Source organism: the organism of the source record quoted next, unplaced genomic scaffold, assembly GCF_019419815.1.
Source record: "Pyrus x bretschneideri cultivar Hongxiangsu unplaced genomic scaffold, Pyrus_bretschneideri_v1 Contig6, whole genome shotgun sequence".
NCBI lineage: Eukaryota > Viridiplantae > Streptophyta > Magnoliopsida > Rosales > Rosaceae > Pyrus > Pyrus x bretschneideri.
The window spans coordinates 8,535,328-8,558,493 of NW_025999798.1; the positions used below are offsets into that span (position 1 = coordinate 8,535,328).

The 23,166-nt window shown below is 34.6% G+C and overlaps 1 protein-coding gene and 1 pseudogene across 1 annotated transcript; both read right to left on the reverse strand.

Moving 5' to 3' along the window:
* Nucleotides 1-643: 643 nt before the first annotated feature.
* LOC125471487 lies at nucleotides 644-5,125 on the reverse strand (annotated as a pseudogene).
* An 11,184-nt stretch (nucleotides 5,126-16,309) lies between these two features.
* Nucleotides 16,310-16,986, reverse strand: LOC103943627 (monothiol glutaredoxin-S2). The gene has a single exon (XM_048572170.1). The coding sequence runs from the start codon at nucleotides 16,848-16,850 to the stop codon at nucleotides 16,542-16,544; it is 309 nt and encodes a 102-aa protein (XP_048428127.1). The 5' UTR covers nucleotides 16,851-16,986; the 3' UTR covers nucleotides 16,310-16,541.
* Between the last annotated feature and the right edge of the window lie 6,180 nt (nucleotides 16,987-23,166).

Genomic DNA, 23,166 nt, shown 5'->3' on the forward strand with positions numbered 1-23,166 from the left:
GCCCTTGTAAAATTTCATTCTTTCTTATTAGTGTGGCCATCTTCGATTCATAATAGTGGTACATACTTGAAGGAGTTGATAGGGCCCCTAGTTTACTATCATTTTGTGGGACCATGGCATCGTTGTTATCAGTTGAAAGTAATGTTCTAAAAATCCTCGCCTAGATCCCGTCTAAGCGGTAGACGGTTGGCCACTACCCCGATTAATGCTCAATCGTTTAAAAATTAAGAAAGGACGCTTAGACCTACTGAGGTGCCCGCTTAGACCGCCTAGCCCGCCCAGACCCACCTAGACACCTGCATAGGTTGTGACTCACTTAGACAGAAAATAAATAATTTTCATTTTGCATTTCATTTTTTTCAATAAATTGTAAGAGACTTGTTGAATACTTTAAGGAACACACATTATATACTTGTTCCCTATGTTTTCATTATGTTCCAGAAGCTCATAATATATATGTCATTCCATTTTGTAGTTTATGATGAAATCATTTATATTTTAAGTATAAACAGACACTTATTTACAAGAAATATAATAGATTTAATTAAATCCACCTAATCTGTCTAGGCGCCCACCTAGACCTCGCCTGGCTGCCTAGGCTCCAGCCCGCCGCCCGACTAACATCTTGCATCTTTTAGAACCTTGGTTGAAAGGTTTCCAGTTCCATGATGGTGAGGTTTTGAATTTTCAAAATCATATTCAGAAAGCATCTCCTCCGAAAAGTGTCTTACATCCAAATATGTTAGTCTGGACTCCTGAATCAGATTGACTGTTTTTTTTTTTTCTGTTGCCTGAAATCAACATAATATAAAGTCATCAATCCTCAAACTATGTTACGTTAAATGACAAATGACTGGGCACAGGGAAACAGATTTTAAGGCGGTTCCCAGCAGCCATGCGAACATCCAAGGAACAGCAAAGAACAACTTCTGAAGTTTACCAGCAAGAAAGAACTTTCATCTTCGGAACTCTTTGCCACCTTAACAGTTGTGTGGTATTCTTCTTCGTTGTGGAATTATTTCCTGAGGGAAACGTTGCCAATCAACAAGCAAGGACCCTGACAAAGATTTTCTTCCAGAACCATGTTGTTCATGCAAGATTTTGTCTGTTAACCGAATTAACTGAACGCAGGGAAGAAACATTACTCAGTTGACCGGCCAAGCCAGTGGATGATGAGCGTTTCCTGTGTAGCAAAGTTGCAGGGCCTTTGCGGGGAAAAGATCGACAACTCATGGATCATTCATTTTTTTCCATGGTCAGTACTTCAACCTCTAACAAAAAAGTTGAGGTAATGAGGTTAAGTTTCCTGAGAATTCAACTGAAGTAAAAAACAGAAGGACGAGTTTCTAATAACCCGATTTGTTGGTTCCCTTCTGCATCCCCTAAAAGAAACAAGAAAATCCTTTTCCTTTTGTTGCACGAGCTCTAGGCTGAAACCCTGAAAATATAACATAAGATTAGTGTTTAAAGTACCAGCCATTCTACGATATTTTAAAGGAAACCCTTGCTAAAACTACGCTATTCAAAGGAAAATAAGAAATCAACACCAATGAAAATTATGCCAAAGGTAAAAATCACCGTTGCAAACCTTATTGGCGGTGATTGAAGGAGGCGATGCAGTGGCCACTGACCACTCAAGCTTCAACATATCAAAAACCAGAGTCTCAGCATGTCCTGGAAAGATTAAGGGAAAAACTGCCTTAAGGGCAAAATGCTTAGATATCAATGTTAACCAACAAGGTTCCAAGATTTTCAATTTTTATATTCGGATAAGTCAATACAAGGTGTCGGTGTTGCATCCTTTTTCAATGTTTCAAGCACTAACGAGGCATACGTTTTTTCCTGCTTCCACCCCCAACAATATACCATTTGGTTCCACATAGGACGCCACAGCAACCAGCTCTTTGAGATGGACGGAAACCTTGTTTCTTTATTCTTGACCATTCCATCTGAGAAAAAAAGCCATGCCATTGGTGAACTCTACATTCTCATCCATAAAGAGATGAAATATTTGGCTGCATAATCCTGCAGTTTAAAAGATACAAGAATGAGAGAGAATTCACTCGCAGTTTCAAATTCCATCGTACACAAATGATTCAAAGTCTTGGATTTTGATGTGCCTCCAAATATAAAAAGAGTTTTATCATCATAAAGAGCTGCTACGTGGTTGGACCTCGCAGATGGTCCTGTTCCGCTGCACGTATATTAAGCTATAACAAAGTGGAGACAAAATCTCAGTCGAAAGGACAACGGTGTCTACCAAACAAAAATGGAGAGAGGTTCATTAGCAACCATGTGCAACGTAATATTTGTTGTAGGTGGTTCCATCAAAGAACAATATCATCAAAATCCCACAACTTGAGAAAAACCCACTCACGTGCAATGAAGGGGTAGCCAGGTCAACGACTTCAGATCAAACATATGCAAATCGTTCAATTTCCTCCTTTTAGCATCTTCACCCCCAAATAGGATTAATGAAGAGCTTGCCGTGACTACAGTGTGACCAGTGCGAGAAACCTGCCATGCGTGAGATATGTGGGGTGAGACTGTTTACCATTAACTTATCACTCCATTAAACAAAGGGAACTTTAACAAAAAGTTTTCGATACTGTTCACTTTAATGAAAAACCACATTTTTATACTAAAAAGTTAATTATGGTACTATTCACTTTATCATTTATTTTGTCATTATCGTTAAAACTTAAAGTTTTCAAGCCATATTCATTAGTTTTCCTTTAAACGGAAGATTAGGCAACTAATTCACAATTCCTAAGCATGACATAACTTACACACATGGTAAGAAAGGTGTATATAATTCTAACAATCTAGCAATTAGTTACACTTATTGGTTCTCTATAGTTTTATTCAGATATGGAACCACCGGTTACCATGTCCGTTTAGCATCTTCAACTAAAAATTCGTTCTTCTAGTCCTATTCAAGTGTTTATGTTTTGTGTCTTGATGTTGTTCAGCAATTGTTTACTATAATAAACCATATTTGTCTCCTACTTGTACGCTGTGAAACATACATACAAATACAACCAACAAAGAAAGATATCCTATCTGTACATCATCTAGCAATTCATTCCCAGATTCACCACCAACCACTATCATTTTGTTCCCAAATACAGCAGCCGCATGCTGTTTGAGAAAAATTATAATTAAGGTTTAGCTTTCACCAACATCATCCCGCATTAACCAGATCAATGCACCATATGAACACAATCACAAGAATAAATAATAACAATGCACATTGAAGCTGGGTGTAGGCTTGTCCTGTTAGAGTATAGGTTTTGTGCTGTGATTCAATGGAGTTTGTATGAATTTCTGGAAGAAAGAAGAATGAAAGCTGCAGAGAGCATTTACAGTGATGAGTGCAAAACTGATTTCATTGCTTCCATTATTCTCTCTACAATGCAATCGGATATGGCAATTAAACCGCTCTCTCTCCTTTAACAGAAAGAAATGATCACAACCCTCCATGTCATCTATCCTATGAGATAGTTACATGTGGCACACAATATCACTTACTCTAACTTATTCTAGAGCATCCATTTGGAATATGATCCAAGAGCTCTGATTAAAACAAGCAAAATGGCTAAACCTATTTCTACTAATACTCTTACACACTAACACTCCCTTCTAAGTGTTTAGCAGAAATCACCCCCAAAGCTTTCCTTAAGTACTCAAATCGATCCCTTGCCAAGGCCTTTGTAAATATATCTGCAGTTTGCTCTTCAATGTTGCAATACACTAGATCAATCTCACCATTTTGCAATGCATCTCTGATGAAATGAAACCTTCTGTTGATATGCCTTGTCTTATGATGTGCCACTGGATTCTTCGAAATTGCTATGGCAAAGGTGTTATCACATAAAATCTGAGTTGGCTTCACTTGTTCCTTACCAAAGTCTGATAGAACAAACCTTAACCAAATGGCTTGTGCAGTTGCTTCTACATCACTTACATACTCTGCCTCTGCAATGGACAGTGCTACACTATTTTGCTTGATTGAGGCCCAAGAAAATGCTCCAGAACCAAAACTAAAAGCATAACCCGAATACTCTTCATGTCATCTTCACTCCCTGCACAGTCACAGTCACAATAGCCAATAAGCACAACATCTTTTCTTTTTTCGTATGCAATTCCGTAGTCCACAGTTCCTTGGATATACCTCAACACCCTCTTTGCAGTTCCTATGTGCTTTCTGGTTGGATTATGCATGAATCTTGCTAGCAAACTTGCAACAAACATAATGTCAGGTCTTGTAGCTGTTAGGTATAACAGAGTACCAACAATCTTTCAATAAAGACTTTCATAAGCCATCTCACTCCCATTAACTTTGCTTAACTTTTCATTTGCTGCAAGTGGAGTTGCAACAGGTTTGCAATCCTTTAATCTAAACTTCTCCAGCTAGGTCCTTGCACATTCCTTTTGATGCAGGAAGATGCAATCTTTTGTTTGAATTACTTTAAGCCCCAAGAAGTGATGCAACAGACCTAGATCCAACATCTTGTATTTTATCATCATTTCTGATTTAAACTCATCCATCAATACACTAGAACTCCCTGTGTATATGATGTCATCCACATACAAGGAAACAATGAGAATTCCTACCTCAATTGCCTTAATGTAAAAAGAGTTGCGTCACTTTGACTTCTATGAAAGCCAACATTACAAAAATAAAGGTCAATCTTTTTAAACCAGGCCCTTGGTGCATGTTTCAAACCATATAAGCCTTCTTAAGCTTGTAAACCTTGTCCTCCTTACCTGCAATCACAAATCCAAATGGCTGATCAACATACACTTCTTCATTTAGAACCCCATTCAAGAATGCAAATTTCACATCAAGTTGGAATAACTTCCACCCTTTATGTGTAGCTAAACCAATTAGAGTTATAATGGTATCAAGTCTTGCCACAGGGGCAAATGTCTCATTGAAATCAATCGCAGGCTTTTGAGAGTACCCATTTGCAACCAGTCTGGCCTTATTCTTTTGTACGGATCCATCTAGGTTCAATTTTGTCTTGTAGATCCACTTGACACCAACTACTGGTTTATCAAATGGTCTGTCAACAAGTTCCCAAGTGCAATTCTTCTCTATCGTAGCAATTTCTGCCTCCATTGCCTTATGCCATTACTCATCTTTGGCTGCCTCCTGAAAACTTTCAGGCTCAACTATACACAGATTTCATTTGCATACACTTCTGTCAAACTCTTGAATTTCAGTGGAGTGTGATCATACTGTTGGGGACCTGTGTTATTCTGCATTGGGACCAATCTTGAACCATTTTCAATTGATTCGCAAGTTTCAGATGCTGGTGGTGAATATTTGAGCTCTCAATTTTCCAATTTTCTTATTGAGCATGGCATCAATCATCAACTAAGTTGTTCTCACACCCAAAACAAAATGGTTGTTCTGAGAGCAAACACAGACACTTAGTTGAGACAACAAAGACCTTATTGACAATATCTCAAGTTCCTCATATCTATTGAGATCATGCATTTGTTACTGCAATTTATCTGATCAATAGAATGCATGATGCATCCAAGGCTTCTTCATGGGAATTGTTGTTCAATAAATCACCTTTTTATCAGACTCTGAAAATATTTTGCTGCAGTTGTTTTCCTTGGTTGCAACCCTATTCTCAATCCAAGTTGGATCCTAAAAGCAAACAATGTGTTTTTTTGGGTTACAGTTTTAATCGCAAGGGTTACAAATGTCTAGATCTCAGCTCACACAAGATCTATGTTTCCAGACATGTTATCTTCGATGAATCAAGCTTTCCTTTTCACAAGCAAGTTCAACATCAACCTCATCCAATATCTCTTTGAGTCATTCTATTTCATCTCAATTGACATTTTCTACAAGCAAATTCACACATGTTCATGTATCATCAAGTGTCTCCACACTTAAGAGAATACTCAAGTCTCTCCATATGAGCATATTCAAGTATCTCCAGCCTTTCCAACCAGTGCATATCCACCACCTCAAAATCCTACCATCAACATTCATCCAATGCAAACCAGATCAAAATCTAATGTCTACAAGCCTAAACCTTTAACTACAACAAAGCACCCTTTACCTTTTCACCTTTCCCATAATTATGTTCCTACTACTTATCTTCAAGCCTCCAAATATCCACACTAGGTTAAAGCTATGCAAGATGAGTTCCTTGCACTAAAACAAACTGGCACCTGGTTTTTGGTTCCTAAATCTCATTCTACCAATATAGTAGGCTACAAGTGGGTCTTCAGGATCAATAGGAAACCTAATGGTACTATTGACAGGTACAAGGCACATCTAGTTGCCAAAGGTTTTCACCATCAAACAGGTTTAAGTTACACTGAGACATTTAGTTCAGTTGCTAAACCTGTCACAATTTGAATTCTTCTCACTTTGGCAGCACAATATAACTAGTTTCTCAATCAATTGGATGTAAGCAATGCATTTTTTCATGGTAATCTCACTGAGCATGTGTTTATGCAATAGCCACCTGGCTTTGAAGACCCTATTCATCATACTCATATCTGTCATCTCCATAAGTCATTCTATGGCCTAAAACAAGCTCCCAAGGCTTGGTATGAGAAACTTCATTAAGCCTTAACATATATGGGATTCACTGGTTCTCAATCTGATCACTCTTTATTTGTCAAAATAGATCCAATGGTGTTTATCTTGGTTTATGTTGATGACATCATTGTCACTAGACCCTCACCTCCAACTTGCAAACATGTAATAGCTCAGTTCTATGTTTCCCATCAAGGATTTAGGTGCTCTACACTACTTTCTTGGTATTAAGGTGAAAAGATCATCTAAGGGCATATACATTTCTCAAACCAAATGCATATTAGATCTGTTGAAGAAAGCACATATGGATGGAGCAAAACCTTGTGTCAGTCCTTTGAGTACTTCTAAATTGGACTACACATCTCCCTTACTAGAGAATCCTGCAAAATATAGATCTGTAGTGAGAGTTCTTCAATACTTAACCTAGACAAGACTCGATCTTTCCATTTTGTGAATCTTGTTTGTCAATTCATGCATAGTCCTCGGCAATCTCACTATCAAGCAGTGAAAAGAATCTTCAAGTATCTTAAGGGCTCTACTGATATGGGATTGTGGTTTTCAAAAAGTTCATCCACTTCATTAATTATAGCATTTTCCGATGCTAATTGGGCAGGATGCTCAATTGATAGAAAGTCTACTAGAGGTTTCTGCATCTTTCTAGGCTCATCCATTATTAGTTAGAATGCCAAAAAGCAACCCACTAATGCTCGCTCGTCCACTGAGGCTGAGTATCGATCACTTGCCAACACAGCTGCAGAAATCACTTGGATCTACAAATTGTTGGTTGATATTGGCTACAAAACTAATTTTATTCCTCAACTCTAGTGTGACAATGTTTCAGCTATCTCTTTGGCCAATAATCCGTTGTTTCATGCTCATACCAAGCACGTTGAGATTAACTACCACAACATTCGAGAAAAGGTTTTGGCCAAAGAAATCTTTGTTCATTATGTTTACACACAGGATCAGCTAGCAGATATTTGTACTAAAGCTTTCTCTAAGGATAGATTTCAACTTCTACAATCCAAACTCTCACTTAGCAATCATCAGCTCAGTTTGAGGGGGCATATTGAGGGTAATTGTGTAAATGATTCAATTGGATAATACTTAGAGTTAGTTAGATATTTGTTTGTTTGTTGAGGTGTGTAGTTTGTTAGTTAAAGAGTAATTGGTAGTGGCATGTGTAAATGAGTTGTATATATACAACAATCTTGTAATCTTACCAAACAGTCCTATAGTGCATCACACGAAATTACGTTTTGTTTTTCATTGAAAAATGAAAATCACATGAAGTATTTGAAGATTGTTGTCACTGTAGAAAAACTAAAAATTAAATTACGAAATTATGCATATTTTTTCTGTACATGTGCATGTCCCGGGGCTTGTCGTGGGACTTGCAAATGTCAGCTCAAAAGATCAAATCTATGTTTTGCCTCCACGTTTCGATTCGTAGTGTGCTGCATCTGTGGTTTAAACAAATATATATAATCTCTCAAATTTTTATATTGAGGTATTTGTTGGTTTACTCTGAACTTGTATAGAACTACTTATATTCTATTGAACTTTAATTTTAGTCAATTACTTTCCAGAACTTTTATAATAGGCTAATTTCCTCCCTTAACTTTAACTTTAGCCGATTACCCCCTAGAATTTTATAAATAGCCAAGTTTCCCTTAGTGTTTAGATTTTAAAATTTTTCATCCAATTTTCATATATCCAATTTTTCATTCTTTTTGGACATCATATAGTTGTTGTCACATCCCGGCCCGGGCGGGACCACTTCCCAGGCCCGCTCCACCACCGTAGCACGATATTGTCCGCTTTGGGCTTACCATTCCCTCACGGTTTTGTTTTTGGGAACTCACGAGCAACTTCCTAGTGGGTCACCTATCATGGGATTGCTCTAGCCCCCTTCTCGCTTAACTTCAGAGTTCCTACAGAACCCGAAGCCAATGAGCTCCCAAAAGGTCTCGTGCTAGGTAGAGATGAGAATATACATATAAGGATCATTCCCCTGGGCGATGTGGGATGTCACAGTTGTCATGTGTTGTCTGCATTATCAAAATAGATGAAATTTTTTAAAAGTCTACCGTTAGGGAGAGAATTGGCTATTTATAAAAGTTGGGGGGGTGTTTGGAGAGGGAGGGAGAATAATTGGCTAAAATTAAAGTTTAATGGAAATTTGGCTAATTATAAAAGTTCAAAGAGGTAATTGGCTAAAATTAAAGTTCAGAGAAAAATTGACAGCTCTATATAAATTTGGGGGCAAATTGACAAATATGCCTTTTATATTTAGAAAAAAAAAAAAAATCTTACGAGTACACAATTAAAATTTTAGAGTGTCAATTATAGGTTTTTATTATAAGGTAATTTCACTACTACAAAATTGGCTTAATGTGTTGGAGAGTGGTGGTGGTTTTATACCATTATGGTCGGATAAAAAATTTTCAAATAACAAAGTACTATTCTAGCTTATATCCAACATTAGTGCACTACTTTCTGACAAGAATAATGAAGCTGGCCCTTAACTCCACCATATTTAGTTTTTATATATGTTTAATCAATTCTGGCAGCTATATCCGACATGAGTAAGTAATGTGTCATATTACATTATATTATTTTCAAATTTTTAATACTAACTCTAGTGGTTATATCTAACACAAATGTTTTCAAATTTTTTGTACTAACGTTGTCGGTTATATTCGACACAATTATTTTTTTATTATTTTTAACCTAGCAAATTTTGGGAGCGAATTTTGGGTGGGATATTTCCCACCATTCTGTATGTTGAAAAGTGTGCTATCAGTTCTAACCGACGACAATAGGAAAGTGTGTCGAACAAATTTTTATATTGTTGTCGGTTTTAACCAACAGTACTACTAATTCTACATAATAAAACCCATCTCCCTCTTTTTTGCACCGTTGCCTTCTCCCTTCCCCAGTTTCTTCTCCTTCCCGCTACATTCCTTTTCCTCTCCTCCTTCTTTCCTTCTCCTTCTCTTTCTCTTCTCCCCTTCCCTTCTCTCATTTTCCCTTTCTTCTTTTCTCCCCTTCTCCTTCATTTTCCTTTCATTTCCCCCTTCTTCTTTCTAGCATTTCTTTCTTCTTTTCTCCCCTTTCTTCTTTTCATTTCATCTTCTTACCATGATTTTTTTTATCCAGTTCCTCCATCACTCTCTCCATGACAATCGCCGATCTCATCTCCCCGTCTTCTCTCTCTAGTACAACAACACATGATTTACACCAAACACCATAAATGTCTCTCTTTCCTGCTCCTGTTTTTCTATTGTATGTAAGGGATTTTGCTTATCTAAGGTAATTAGTGAGGGATTTTGTTTCAACTTTTTCAAGTTAACTAAAAATTTGTAGTTCCCTAATTTTATTATGGTTTTGTAGTTTTTGTTCAATTCAATCTATTTTTATGACTAATTTGCTAATTATCAAATTTCTCATACATTGTTCTATTTAAACCACATTTAATTTATCTAATTTGTTAATATTTAGTGATGTTTTTTGCATCAATTGTTGTTGAAATTTTGTTAATTCATGTTTTCTCATGTGATGGACTGTTTTTCTGCAGTGAAGAGCACTAAAAGAAAAAGAGGAAAAGAGAAGGGGGGAAGGGGGGAAGGGGGAAAAGAGAAAGGTAGCACCGACAGAAGAAGGGGAATTTTGTTGTCTAAACACTTTGTGTAATGAGATATATTGTTGAAGAACATTACCAATGGAAGCATTTATGTCAGATATGGATTTTATTTATTTATTTATTTTTTAAATGAGCATGGGTGTCGGATAAATGAGAATTTTTTTTTATTTTTTATTTTTATTCAAAACATAAATTTGGTTTATATACTTTTATATTTTATGTCACTTATATGCATTGTATTAAAAATCCCCGCCTAGGCGCTAGGTGGTTGGCCACTGTCCCGATTAATGCCTAGATGTTTGAAAATTAAGAAATGACGACTAGACCTACTAAGGCACCCGCCTAGTCCGTCCAAACCTGCATAGACATCCGCCTAGGTTTCGACTCACTTAGACAGAAAATAGATAATTTTCATTTTACATTTTATTTTTTCAATAAATTGTAAGAGACTTGTTGAATACTTAAAGGAACACACATTGTATATTTGTTCCCCATGTTTTCATTATGTTCCAATAGCTCATAATATGTCATTCCATTTTGTAGTTTATGATGAAATTATATATATTTTAAGTATAAACAGACACTTATTTACACGAAATATAATAGATTTAATTAAATTCGTCTAGTCCTCCTAGGCGCCAGCCTAGCAGCTTAGGCACTTGGCTCCAGCTCGTTGCCTGACTAATGCCTAGCGTCTTTTAGAACCTTGGTTATATGTGATAGCATCGTCTTTATGGCCGTAAGGATTTCTCAGCAACTAATGTCGCCTATAACCGACGGGAATATTAATGTCACTTGTATCTGACACTATTTTCTTAGTGGATTGAGAGTCCTATCCGACAGCAAAAGCCTTTTCGGGACACAAGCAATGATGTCGGTTCTTTTATTCGGCACTTGTCAGATTTTTTGCTAATATCCGACATAAATAGGCTTTTCTTGTCATTTTTTAGAATGACACTATTGGGTACTTTTGTAGTAGTGTTTAGCCAAAGATCAATAAAAACTTTACTATTTAGCTATATATCAGTGGCATATTTTTGTTTAGGACTTAATCAATGATATATTTTTATTAATTAGTTATAGGTCAATGATAAATGCTACATGGGCTTTAATGCATTATCAATAGTTAGAATTTTACCCTTCTCTCGTTCTTTCTCTTGTTTTTTTTTTTTTTTTTTTCAAAACAATTGTGATTACATGTTGCTCGGCCTTTCTCCTCCACCCCACAACCAATTGCCAACTAGATCTACGAAATATGCAGTCAAGCCGTCCACATGCGCTCTGTCTTCCCCTGCCAGGACACCACTTGGATCTCTCTCATCCTTCTCTCACTCCCAATCTAGCAACTTGTTCTTGGTGGGACTCTTCGATGACGACACACCATTGCCACCACCTACAAGAGAAAAAGACCCGAAATCAGACCCAAAAAGCTCTGATTTCAATACATATGCCTTGTTACCACCATCTTTCACTTGCAAGGCCTTCTCGTTGAGCCCAAAACGGGTAAAGACGTGATGAGGATCTGCGAGGGATGAATTTGGGGTTGAATTTTATGGGTTTTGATGTTTTCTTCTTTTGGGTTTGAAATCATTTTGCGTTTTGATTAATTTGATGGGTTCTATCTCCTTTTGTTCTATGATATGAAATTTATAGTTTTTTTTTAGTAAATAATTTTATGGGTCGAGAGAGACTCCATGAAATGTGGAAATGATGACTGGAAGAGAACAAAGAAACGGACACTGCAATGCAGCATCTGAATAGAATTGTAAAAACAGAACTAAGAAACATACACTGCATTGCAGTGTCTAAATCAAAATTTTTAAAAAAAAAATGAAAAATGAATACAGAACCATGAAACAAATATTGCATTGTAGTTTCTCAACCAATATGTAAAAAAAAAATAAAATAAAATATTTAAAAATAAATAAAGAACCAGGAAACGGACACTGCATTACAGTGTTTGAATCAAAATGTAAAAAAATTAAAAAAAAAAAAAAAAAAAAAAAGAACTAAGGAACAGGCACTACATTGTAGTTTCTGAATCAAAATGTAAAAAAAGTAAAACATAATAGGTAAACAGACATTGCATTGCAGTGTCTGAATCAAAACATAGAAATTAATAGTCGCTCAAAGAATGAAGTATAGAAGGTGTGTGAGTAATGAAAAAAATGGGAACCAAGAAATTGACACTGCAATGTGGCGTCTGAATCCAAGTGTAAAAAAACAGAATCAGATGCTGTGTCGTAATATCTGATCTGTATTGACCTCTTCCAAAATATGAGTAACGGGGCGTCAGTTGAAGTGGGTGCCAGCTGTGATGATAAATTCTGTAATTTTTATTTATGTTAAATGCATTTAAGTGTCACACTACATGATTGACCTATTTATAATTAATGTAAATATTGTTGATCTATTGTCAATATGGTATTTTGTATTTTTTTTTTTTTATACAAAATCATCCTTTATTGGAACTTTAATGAAAAAATCTTGGTACTATTCACTTTAACGAAAAACTATATTTTTACACTAAAAAGTCAATCATGGTACTATTCACTTTATTCTTTATTTTGTCCTTATCATTAAAACTTAGGGGGCGTTTGTTTGCCCTCACTAACTGGGACTGGACTGGACTGGACTAGCTATTAGTCCAGTACTGTGTTTGTTCCATGCTGGGACTAACATTAATGAGACTAAAGGGGACTAGCATGGACAAAACCCTTCACTAAGAGGTCTTAGTGAGACCCCCCAATAACCATGGGACTAGCTAAGACTATCCTCTATTTCTCGTCCTTGTCATGCTCAACGACCACTCCCGACAGACTCCTCATCATCGCCGGTCACCTAGATCAATCATTAACTTCCCGACTCTCTTTCAGATCCATTTCACAACCAACTTTCATATAAAATATACCAAATTGAAGCTAGGAGTGACAAGATTACGATTTTACTTGAATCGAGGCCAAAATGTGGTCGAATGTGGCCGGAAAATGGCCTGGAAGTCTCGGCCTGTTTGGGCTTCTTCAAATCCATGACAAATTCGAGCATGCAAAGCTAAGATCTCGGTCCAGGGATGGTGATGAATTTTTTGGCGGTGCCAACTTCATCCAATTTAATGAGGGTTGGCCAAAAAACACATCGGGAAACCTGCAACTCGTCGGGAAAATTGGAGCCGTGAGGTTCCGTTCGAACAACACATAGCTAGAGAGGGAGGGAGGACAGAGAAATAGAGACTGGAATCAATAAGGAGTTTGACCAGGAATGAGAAAGAGACATGAATTGAGAGGTCTGAGAGGAAAAAAAGAGGGAGAGGGTGGGACGATGAGAGAAAAGGAAAAGAGTGGGACGGAAATGGTAGGAAAAGATGGAGAAAAAGATAAGATCATAATAAAATATTAATAATTTATATATTAAATAAAATAATATTAGAATTTGTTATTATCCAGCTTCTTAGTCTAATACTGCACCAAACGCTTCACTAAGTTAGTCCAGTTTAGTCTAGTCTAAGCCAGTCCAGCTTAGTCCTTTAAGCTAATCCAGTCCGAGATAGTCCGGCGCAACAAACGCCCCCTTAATGTTTTCAAATCCTTTTTATTAGTTTTCCTTTATTGTATTATTATATTATTGAAACTTTAATGAAAAACTCTCGGTACTGTTCATTTTAACGAAAAACCATATTTTTACACTAAAAAGTCAATCCTGGTACTATTCACTTTACTTTTTATTTTGTCCTTATCATTAAAACTTAAAGTTTTCAAGTCATTTTCATTAGTTTTCCTTTGTTATATTTGTTTTAAATATTTTATAAATATTTAATTCACTTAAATATCATGGATATTTAAGCCATTTCCTACGATGACATATAAGGTTAAAAATACAAATTTTATTGGGAATGTAGAGAAAATTTTGGGCTTAAACAGAATTTCTCAATATAGCTATTACATGGGGAAGAGAAACATTGGTTGGGGCTACAACCCAACTGAGCCGAGACTAGACCCATCTTTGCTCATATCAAGTATTTACCTCACATATCGACTACGTACAAAATAACCGGATAAGCGTACTTCGATTCATTGCAATTAGACACTACACAAATACATAGTCGTCACAACTAGACACTACACACAAACCCATAATTTCCATGAAATCGCTAGCAACATTCCAACTCTAGCTACCATGATAATAGTAACTTTATGGAGTAACCATAACCATAATATCACTATTCTATTAAACTATCCTGGTTAGCTTAAAACTAAAACGACAGAATTTGGGGACATAAACTTCTTAAGGTCCCCAAGAAAACAGTGAAATGCCTTGATTTGCATGTGGTGTGGAGATCATTTGTCGTATCAAACTTTGGAATTACTCCAAAACCAAACACGTTTGAATACCTACTATACTGACAACTTTTCCATTTTTTTCCGTTTGGCCCATTTCATGGGGTTTTTTTTATTTTTTATTTTTTTTTATTTCACCTTGACAAAGAAGATAGCATGATAATTTTTTCATTTATAAGCTGAATTTTTTTTATTCAAATCACTTAAATGACGAATTTGATACAAAATTATTATAACTTCCCATTGTGTGTCTAAATTAATTAAAATAATTCACTATTCTTAATATAAACTAACAAGGGCCACACACCCTGTATGTGAGAGTATATGTGAGAAATACATATATATATATATATATATATATATAATTTTTTTTACTAGAGTGATGATTTATTTTTAACGGGTTGGAAGTTATGGAGAAGAGAGAGAAAAACTGTGGTATTACTTGGCTTTGAGGGAGAGGAAAAAAAAAAAGCAAATTGTTTTGTGTTTGATTTAATATATTGCCTTTTTTTTTTTTTTTGGGGTTTTTTTTAATAAGGTTAGAATGGAATTTTCACATTTTTTTGGTTGACAAATAATGTTCTATTATAGTATTTTCACCCGTGTTAAATTGACATGGCTAGATCCCAAACACACCTCCACCCATTTTTGGGTCCCCAAGGCTCACCAGTCATGGATGGCGCCATGTCAATTCTTAGTCTAAACCCAAATCTATTACACTTACGTCAGCTAAACGTGCCCACCTAAGAGAGTGGCATGATAGAAACTGACGCTTGGAGCCCGTCACAATGGTTGACTGGGCTTCCAACGGTTACTTCAACGGTCACTAGCCACGTGGCCACATCGCAGACATCCATTTCAAACTCTCACTTTAATTCTACGGTTCTTACTATTTTCCGTCATAATAATATTTTAAAATCCAGAAAAAAATATTAAAAAATGAGAAAAAATGAAAAAAAAAAAAGTATTCTAACGGTTACTCGTAAATTTTGTATGTAAATACTAAAAAAAAAATTTTGCTCTTCCCACACCAAATTCTACACAATCTATTATTTTCTACATTCTTATTTCATTGTCTATTCCTATTTTGCTTGTGCTTACAAAAATGACATTTCCCGTCGAAGGTGGAGTCGAAGCCGAAATCGCATGGTCGACTGCCGAAGATGTTTTCTTGTGTGAGCGTTGGAAATCCGTTACCCATTGTCCAGTTACGGGCAATGAGCAGAGGTGTCCTAATCTGTGGAAGAAAATTTATGAGATTATGTCGGTAATCAGGACACTAATCATGAGGAACAGTAACAGTCATGTCAGTTACTATTCATAATGAGTGGAAGTGAACAGTAACAGCCATGGAAATTTACCATTTAAGTAAATAGTAACTGAAATAAGTCTAGTGCTCGATGTAAATCAACCAAAATAGATGGAAATGCTTTTAATAGGTAGTATAGATATGTTGTATTACAAAAATAATTAAAAATAGCATGAGGGCTGAGGGCTACAGATGCCCAAATCGTATAATCCTCAGTAGAGAGGAGAGTAAAGAGGAACCATGGCGAGTTCCCAATTCAATTAAGCTGAGAATTCTGCTGTAATTCGCTCCCTCCAAACTTATTTTTTCACCCATATATGATGCATTTCATTCTCACCCATATCATCTCTCACGCGTAAAAGTAAACTTGTATAGATAAGATATTTCACGCATGCCATGCATATATTGAGCATACATAACTAGGAATCTCAAGTCTTACCGTACGAGGATTAATGAAAGTAAGATTTTATTATCATAATAACCAGAACAAGAAACATAGCGTATTACAAAAAAGCTAGAGTACATCATAAGTTAATAACCTTATTGAAAACTCTTACATGCTCTATATATGCTATATATTTATTATATAATCCGACTCCGACATTTCTTTTTGTTTAGTAATATATCAAGCATGCATAACTAGGAATCTTAAGCTCCTGTTATGTAAGTTAATTAGCTAAATCAAACCCATAATGCTCCGACGCGCATAAGCATGGGGATTAAGGAGCGCTTAAGATGAAGACTCATGACCTCATTGGCTCCACCCACAAGTTCACCGCCAATGAACACAGCAGGCACAGTAGGGTTGCATCCCAGCCTAGAGAGAGCTTGCTCTATCTCTCTCCCTCTCTGCATCTCATCAAGCTCATACACTGCTGGGTTCACCCCAAAGTCACAAAGCAGGGTTTTGATCGAGTGAGATATGCAGCACGAGCTCTTGCTGAAGATTACCACTGGTCTCTCGGATGCCATCTTTGTTACCGCCTCCATTGCTGATCAAAATGCAGCTAGTAGTACTTTTCAAAAGTGTAAGATGAAGGTTAGGGCTTAGGAGAGCAAATGGGAACTGAAGTGAAATGTGTCGAAATTTTTTTTGAAGTTGGATGTTGTGAGTATTTGGGGAGGGATGGAAGGGTTTATATAGGGTAGGGACATGGGAGATGAGTGGATTGGCATTGTTGGCTTTAGATAGCTAGAAATTAAAGGGCTCTTTCATTTGATAGTGAAGGAAAATAGGAATGTTCCCACAGATATTTTAGACCTGGTTTGGTACTGAGGTGATTCTGAAAAAAGCTGTTATAAAAAAAAGCTGGGAGCTGTTTTTGTGTTTGGTAAACACTCAGCTTCAGCTTTTTTTCACAGTTTTGGGTGAAAAAAGCCAAAAACAAGAAGCTGCAAAACCCAGCTTTGAAAAACCGGCTTTTTTTCACATCTGTTTTACATAAAAGTTTACCAAACACTCTAATACTGCTTTTTTTTTTCAAAAGCACTTTTACAAAAAAGTTTACCAAACACTCTGCTGCTTTATTTCACAGCTGCTTATTCTCACAGCACAGCAGAAGCAGCTTTTTTTCAAAGCACAGCAATACCAAACCAGCCCTTAATTAGGCCATGCGATTCAAATGTTGCAAATTATAGCTAAGAGGATGAAAATTGCATGCACAAAAATTAACCGAATCTTTTTGCATACGGAAATTCTAGAGACGTGTCCTTAATTTGTACGGCTTCACATTCTTATCTTGTTCCATATACATGCCTATTGCCTAAACACGCACCTTTGCTGTATCCATTTTTCATTTCTTTCTCTTGTTCTAGATTGATTATTTACATATCTGTTGTTAGGGTTTTCTTTTTGGGAAGGTAACACCATATGACATGTTAACACAAAGACGCACTCATTTCTGTATGCTCTACTTTTTCTGCCCATAGAAAAGGCTATGGTACTCGGTGAGTTGATGATCAACGGCACACTACAACAAAGGGTTTGTTGTATTTGATCTGCCGTATCTATCCTTGAGAGCATCTGCTGAGTTGGATAAACTAGTTGGTTTTATCCATTTCGGACCTCCTTTTTTGCATTTGGATTCGCATCCAATTCATGAAAATGATACAGAAAGCCAAGTGAAAGAAAAATACATGCCCACAAGAATTATACATTTGCAGTGTTCATACATGTCAAAACTACTTACAACTCAAAAAACTTATCAAGTACTAATGCATAATTAGGTCCCCCACAAAGAAGCCTAATACATAGTGGCCTCGTTTGGTAACTTGGACTATACTGACTATTTCAGTCGGATAGGATAAATATTTGTCGGATAGTACTGACTAAATTAGTAGCAATATTGGACTAATGACCGTATTAAGAGGATCAATTATATTTTTTTAATTACTTGTTAATAATATTTTTGGAATGATAATTCAAATTTAAAAAAAAATATATTCAACAAAAAAAAATTCACAAAATTAAAAAATTAAAAAAAAAAAAAAAAAAAAAACCAAAACAAAAGAAACCCAAAGAGACGAACAGGGAAGACGAAGTGCTCAAAGGTTCGGGATCCTTTTGAAACCCATACCAAAATTATAATCACAAACTGATCCATCAAATAGAAAAAATAACAAATTATCGAGAATCACAGATCCCCATCAAATAGAGAAAAAAAAAATTCACAAACTAAAGGATACAAGACATGGAGAGAAAAAGAGGGGAAAAAATGGAAAATTGCAGGAAGAGGAAGACAATGAAGATGAAATGAGAAAACACCTATGAGGAAGATGATGCAATCAGGTGTGAGCGGGAGTGTTTATGCTGATTTAGGTCTAAATCTCTAGCAACAGAGGTGAGACGACGAAGCAGATGCAAGAGGGGTGCAAACCGTGTTTTTTAGTTTTGAGGCCGATTAATTATACCGAGCTTTTTTAGCATACTAACTAGCGAGTATGAGGCGTACTAATCAATTTGGACCGTATTCGTTAATACGATGACTATTTAGTGTACAAATCTCGCCTCTGTATTATTTATTCTATCCGATACTTAATCCGATGTGCCAAATGAGGCCATTGGGTTTCATTGCACTTTGAAATGTCAAAATAAATTTGCGACCTAAACTAAAATTTTAGTTAACCAATCATTCTCCTCTCTCTTTCGACCGACGATGATACACGGTGGGGCACGTCCTAAATCCAAAAACACGCCGCCGTACATGGAAGAAGACAAAGCGATGTGCCATTAGGTCCTACCTTGGTCCTAAATGTTATCTTCTATATATATCTTTCCATGTCAAAGTGATGTAGATAGCTGCTTTTGGCTTACCCTATTTGTTATTTTCTTGCCTATGTTCCAAGAAATTAATAATAGGGTGCTTTAGATTTTAGCCTTTACAATTCATTATTTCTTGATAAAAACCCATATATCTTTAAAGATTCAGTTTAAGCCCAAATTTAAATTTTGCAAACATATAGGAACACTATTGACCTATTAATGCAATTTATTTACACTCATGCCACTCATACTTTATGGTCCCTTTTTCAAATTCCTAAATTTATGGCAAATTAAAAGTAGTAGAAAAAGTGAAATAAAATGAAAAAAGTGTTTGCATTAACCGTATCCATGTTAAACTAGAAAAGTGGGTTTTTTTTTTTTTTTTTTTTGTGATATATTTTGTAGCAATTTTATCCATATTAATTGGCAAGTAAATTAGTTTGTTCCAATTATTTTTTAAAAAATACTGCACCTATATTATATATTTTGAATCAAATAACATTCCTCTAATTTGTAGGTAAATTATTTTCTATGTATTGTTATATATGTTAGACACGTTTTGTTGTTGTATAAACATGAGTGGAACATAATTTGTTGATTTTATACATCAAACTGCATTTCTCTTGTTATAGGTAAATTATTTTCCAATACAATTGTACTAATGTTAGGCAAGTTTTGTTGTTGGTACATCCAATATTTTGTATCATTGTAAAGAAAGATATTACATTACACCATGGTATAATTGTTGTAGGTAAATTATTGGAAATTAATTTGTAGTTAGGTAATGAACATTTTGCATCATTGGAAATGAACATTTCAAAGAGTAGGGTAGGTAAATTAATTTGTTCTAATTATATTAAAAAAAATTACACGACACCTAGTTATATTTAATTTTTCCAATTATTAAAAAAATTTATGCTACACCCAACCAAATAACATTTCTCTAACTTGTAGGTAAATTATTTTCCATATATTGTTAGATATGTTAGGCACGTTTTATTGTTATATAAACATGGGTGTAACATAATATTTTTAATACTATGCATCGAACTACATTCCTTCTTAATATAGGTAAATTATTTTCCATGTAATTAGTACATATGTTACACACGTTTTGTTGTTGGTATAAATATTATTTTGCATCATTGTAAAAAAGAGATATTATATTACACCCATGGTATAATTGTTGTAGGTAAATTAATGTGCATGTAGATAATGAAATACAATATTCTAATATATTAATAAAAAGGGATAAATTCAAAAGTATTCAAGAGTAGGGTCAAAAAACTAAATCGAATAGTTTTATGAAAATTCAAAACCTTTCTGAAAAATGAATATGCAATAAATTTTTAACCTTAATGTCTATTTTTTTTCTTGTTGCAAAATCATTTACTATTTCCTTACAATTAATTGTCTACATCAAGTATGTAATAGGGGTATTTTAGACATGTGAAAAAATGTAAAATGTGTGAATTAATATGAAGTTAATGAATTTGCTTATATGGATCCTAGTCATTGAGTTTTCTTTAAGTAAAAAATTTATGTAGGGTTTTATATAAAGAAAATTGAGTTTGAAGGGCTAAAATCATATTTTCATTTAATAATATCTAGTCTGGACCGCGCATGCATAAACAACGTTTTTGAAAGGTCGATCGACATGATGATATATTGATCAATCATCTCTAGAAGAATGATTCCCATCAAATGGAAAGGTCCGGACCCTTCACTTTCTTTTGATCGACTTTCCATCACTACTTCGAATCTTGATCATGCAAATTGATGGTAACGTCTCTTATCTATACGTAATTTATACTACTCATTTCATATATATGTATATATATAGGTACTATAATTCTTTATTAATTCCATATGTAGATCATATCTGTCACATATATATAGGTATTATAATTCTTTATGCCATATGTATATCATATCTGTGATTTCAGGTCTCATTTCATATTCTCATGTGTGTGTCGTGACCTGTATAAAGCCTGTGACAGAATACTTTATTAAGGAACAATGGCCTATTGGCCTTCTCTACATGGCGCAATATTGGCCAATTGGGAGCTAGCCAAGGGTCATCTTTGCAAGAGTCATATTGTAGGTTTCCTTGACCGTACTCTCTCGTACTTATTACAGCATGTATATGCAATCATGCATGGCTATTTTTGATCTCGTACATATGCATGCATGTCTTTCATATAATCATATATAACATATATCAGTCATTTTACTGCGGATAAAATATTCATGATCACGTAAGTTTGCAGTATTCAAACGATATATTAACTTCATGTCAACGATATGTGCACATTTAAATATGTTGTTAACTTAACTCGACGTTAGTCACTCATTTACTAGCACTCTACAAAATAATTAAGCTTATTATTCAAAGCGTTTGTTCAAATGTTCATGTTCTCATTCATAGATCATTGTTTGACTATTCAATATTATTCATGTATCATGAACCTTCACACTTTAACGTATATGATATGTGTACCTTGCTTGAGTATTCTTTTTCGTTCACAGTAGCTAATATGTGAGAGAATGTGTGGGGATAAGGTCCTTATAGTTATACGTGTGTGGGTGGCGTAAGTTGGAAAAAGAATGTCAACTTTTTAAGCGAAAAGTCATTGAAGATAAAAAAGTAATTAAGCGAGGACGGATCGTGGCATCACACAAATTAGGGTTTTGGTTGATGAGGTCAGGTACAGGTACATATTCTCTTGATTGTTTTATTCCTTCTCAAAAGAGAGAAAGTGGGCTTCATGAGGCCCCTATTTGCCTATATATATATAATGGATAATTTAGTTGCGGTTTCTAGTTTTTAATTATTATAAACTTAAATCTTATGTATTTTATGTTTTAAATTGAGGTCCCTCTTCACATAAATAAAATAATAATAAAAGATATGTAATAATATCAATAAAGACTCAAACCGTTATTTTGCTTTTATTTACACCACCAATTAATTATTGAAATTTGCTTATGGGTTTCAACAACAATAAAATTGCTTATGGGTGCATTTTAGATTTTTATTTTTATTTTTATAATACGAGTACATTTATATAATAAAATTTGGGTACATTTTACGTATAAAAAATTGGTACATTTATATAAAAATGTGGGTACATTGAACATACAAAAAATTGGTACATTTTATATATACAAAAAAATGGGCATGTTGCATATAAATTAAATAGGTACATTTAATATTAAAAAAAAATAAAAAAAAAAGAACAAGAGGTATATTTTATATAAAAAAAAACAATGAGTACATCTTATATTAAAAAATAAATAGATTTTACATTAAAAAAATTGGTGCATTTTACATAAAATGAATGGTACTTACAAAATAAAAAAATTGGTACATTTTGCATTAACAAAGTGCGACATCTTTAAATAAAAATGGGTGCATTGTAAATAAATTACGGATACAAACAAAAGGTTAAAAAATTATGATTTTAAATAAAAGTTTAAAAAATATGGGCACAATAAGAAATTAATATATGGGTACAAATTGAAACTGAAAAGAAAATTGGTATAATTTTTTTTTTTTTAAAAAGGCTTGCAAATTAAAAATGGGTACAAACTAAAAATAGAAATATATGATACAAAAGTTTAGCCTAAATATAAATATAGCAAATGTAAATTTTCTAACTCTAAATGAATATATTTAGAAATACAATTTAATTAAAAAGAAATAAATTTAATTATCTTGACATGTAAATATTTTATTATTGAAATAATTAATGAGGTTCATAAAACCTAAAGACCTTGATTAAAAATTGAAAGGGATCTTAATTAATGGAGTAGAAAAAATAGAGATGAGAACCTAATTTTTCCTATATATAATGAATAAATAATATATATATATATATATATAAGTTAATAAAGATCCGGAGACACATCTTTTTGTCATATATTTTGACACAAGTTTTTGTAGAGTTTGATCTGTAACGTATTTTAATGATCTAAACCGTCTATCTTTTAGGTCATTCTCAAAGATCATGTCTACGAAAAATCACCAAATTTGAAACAATA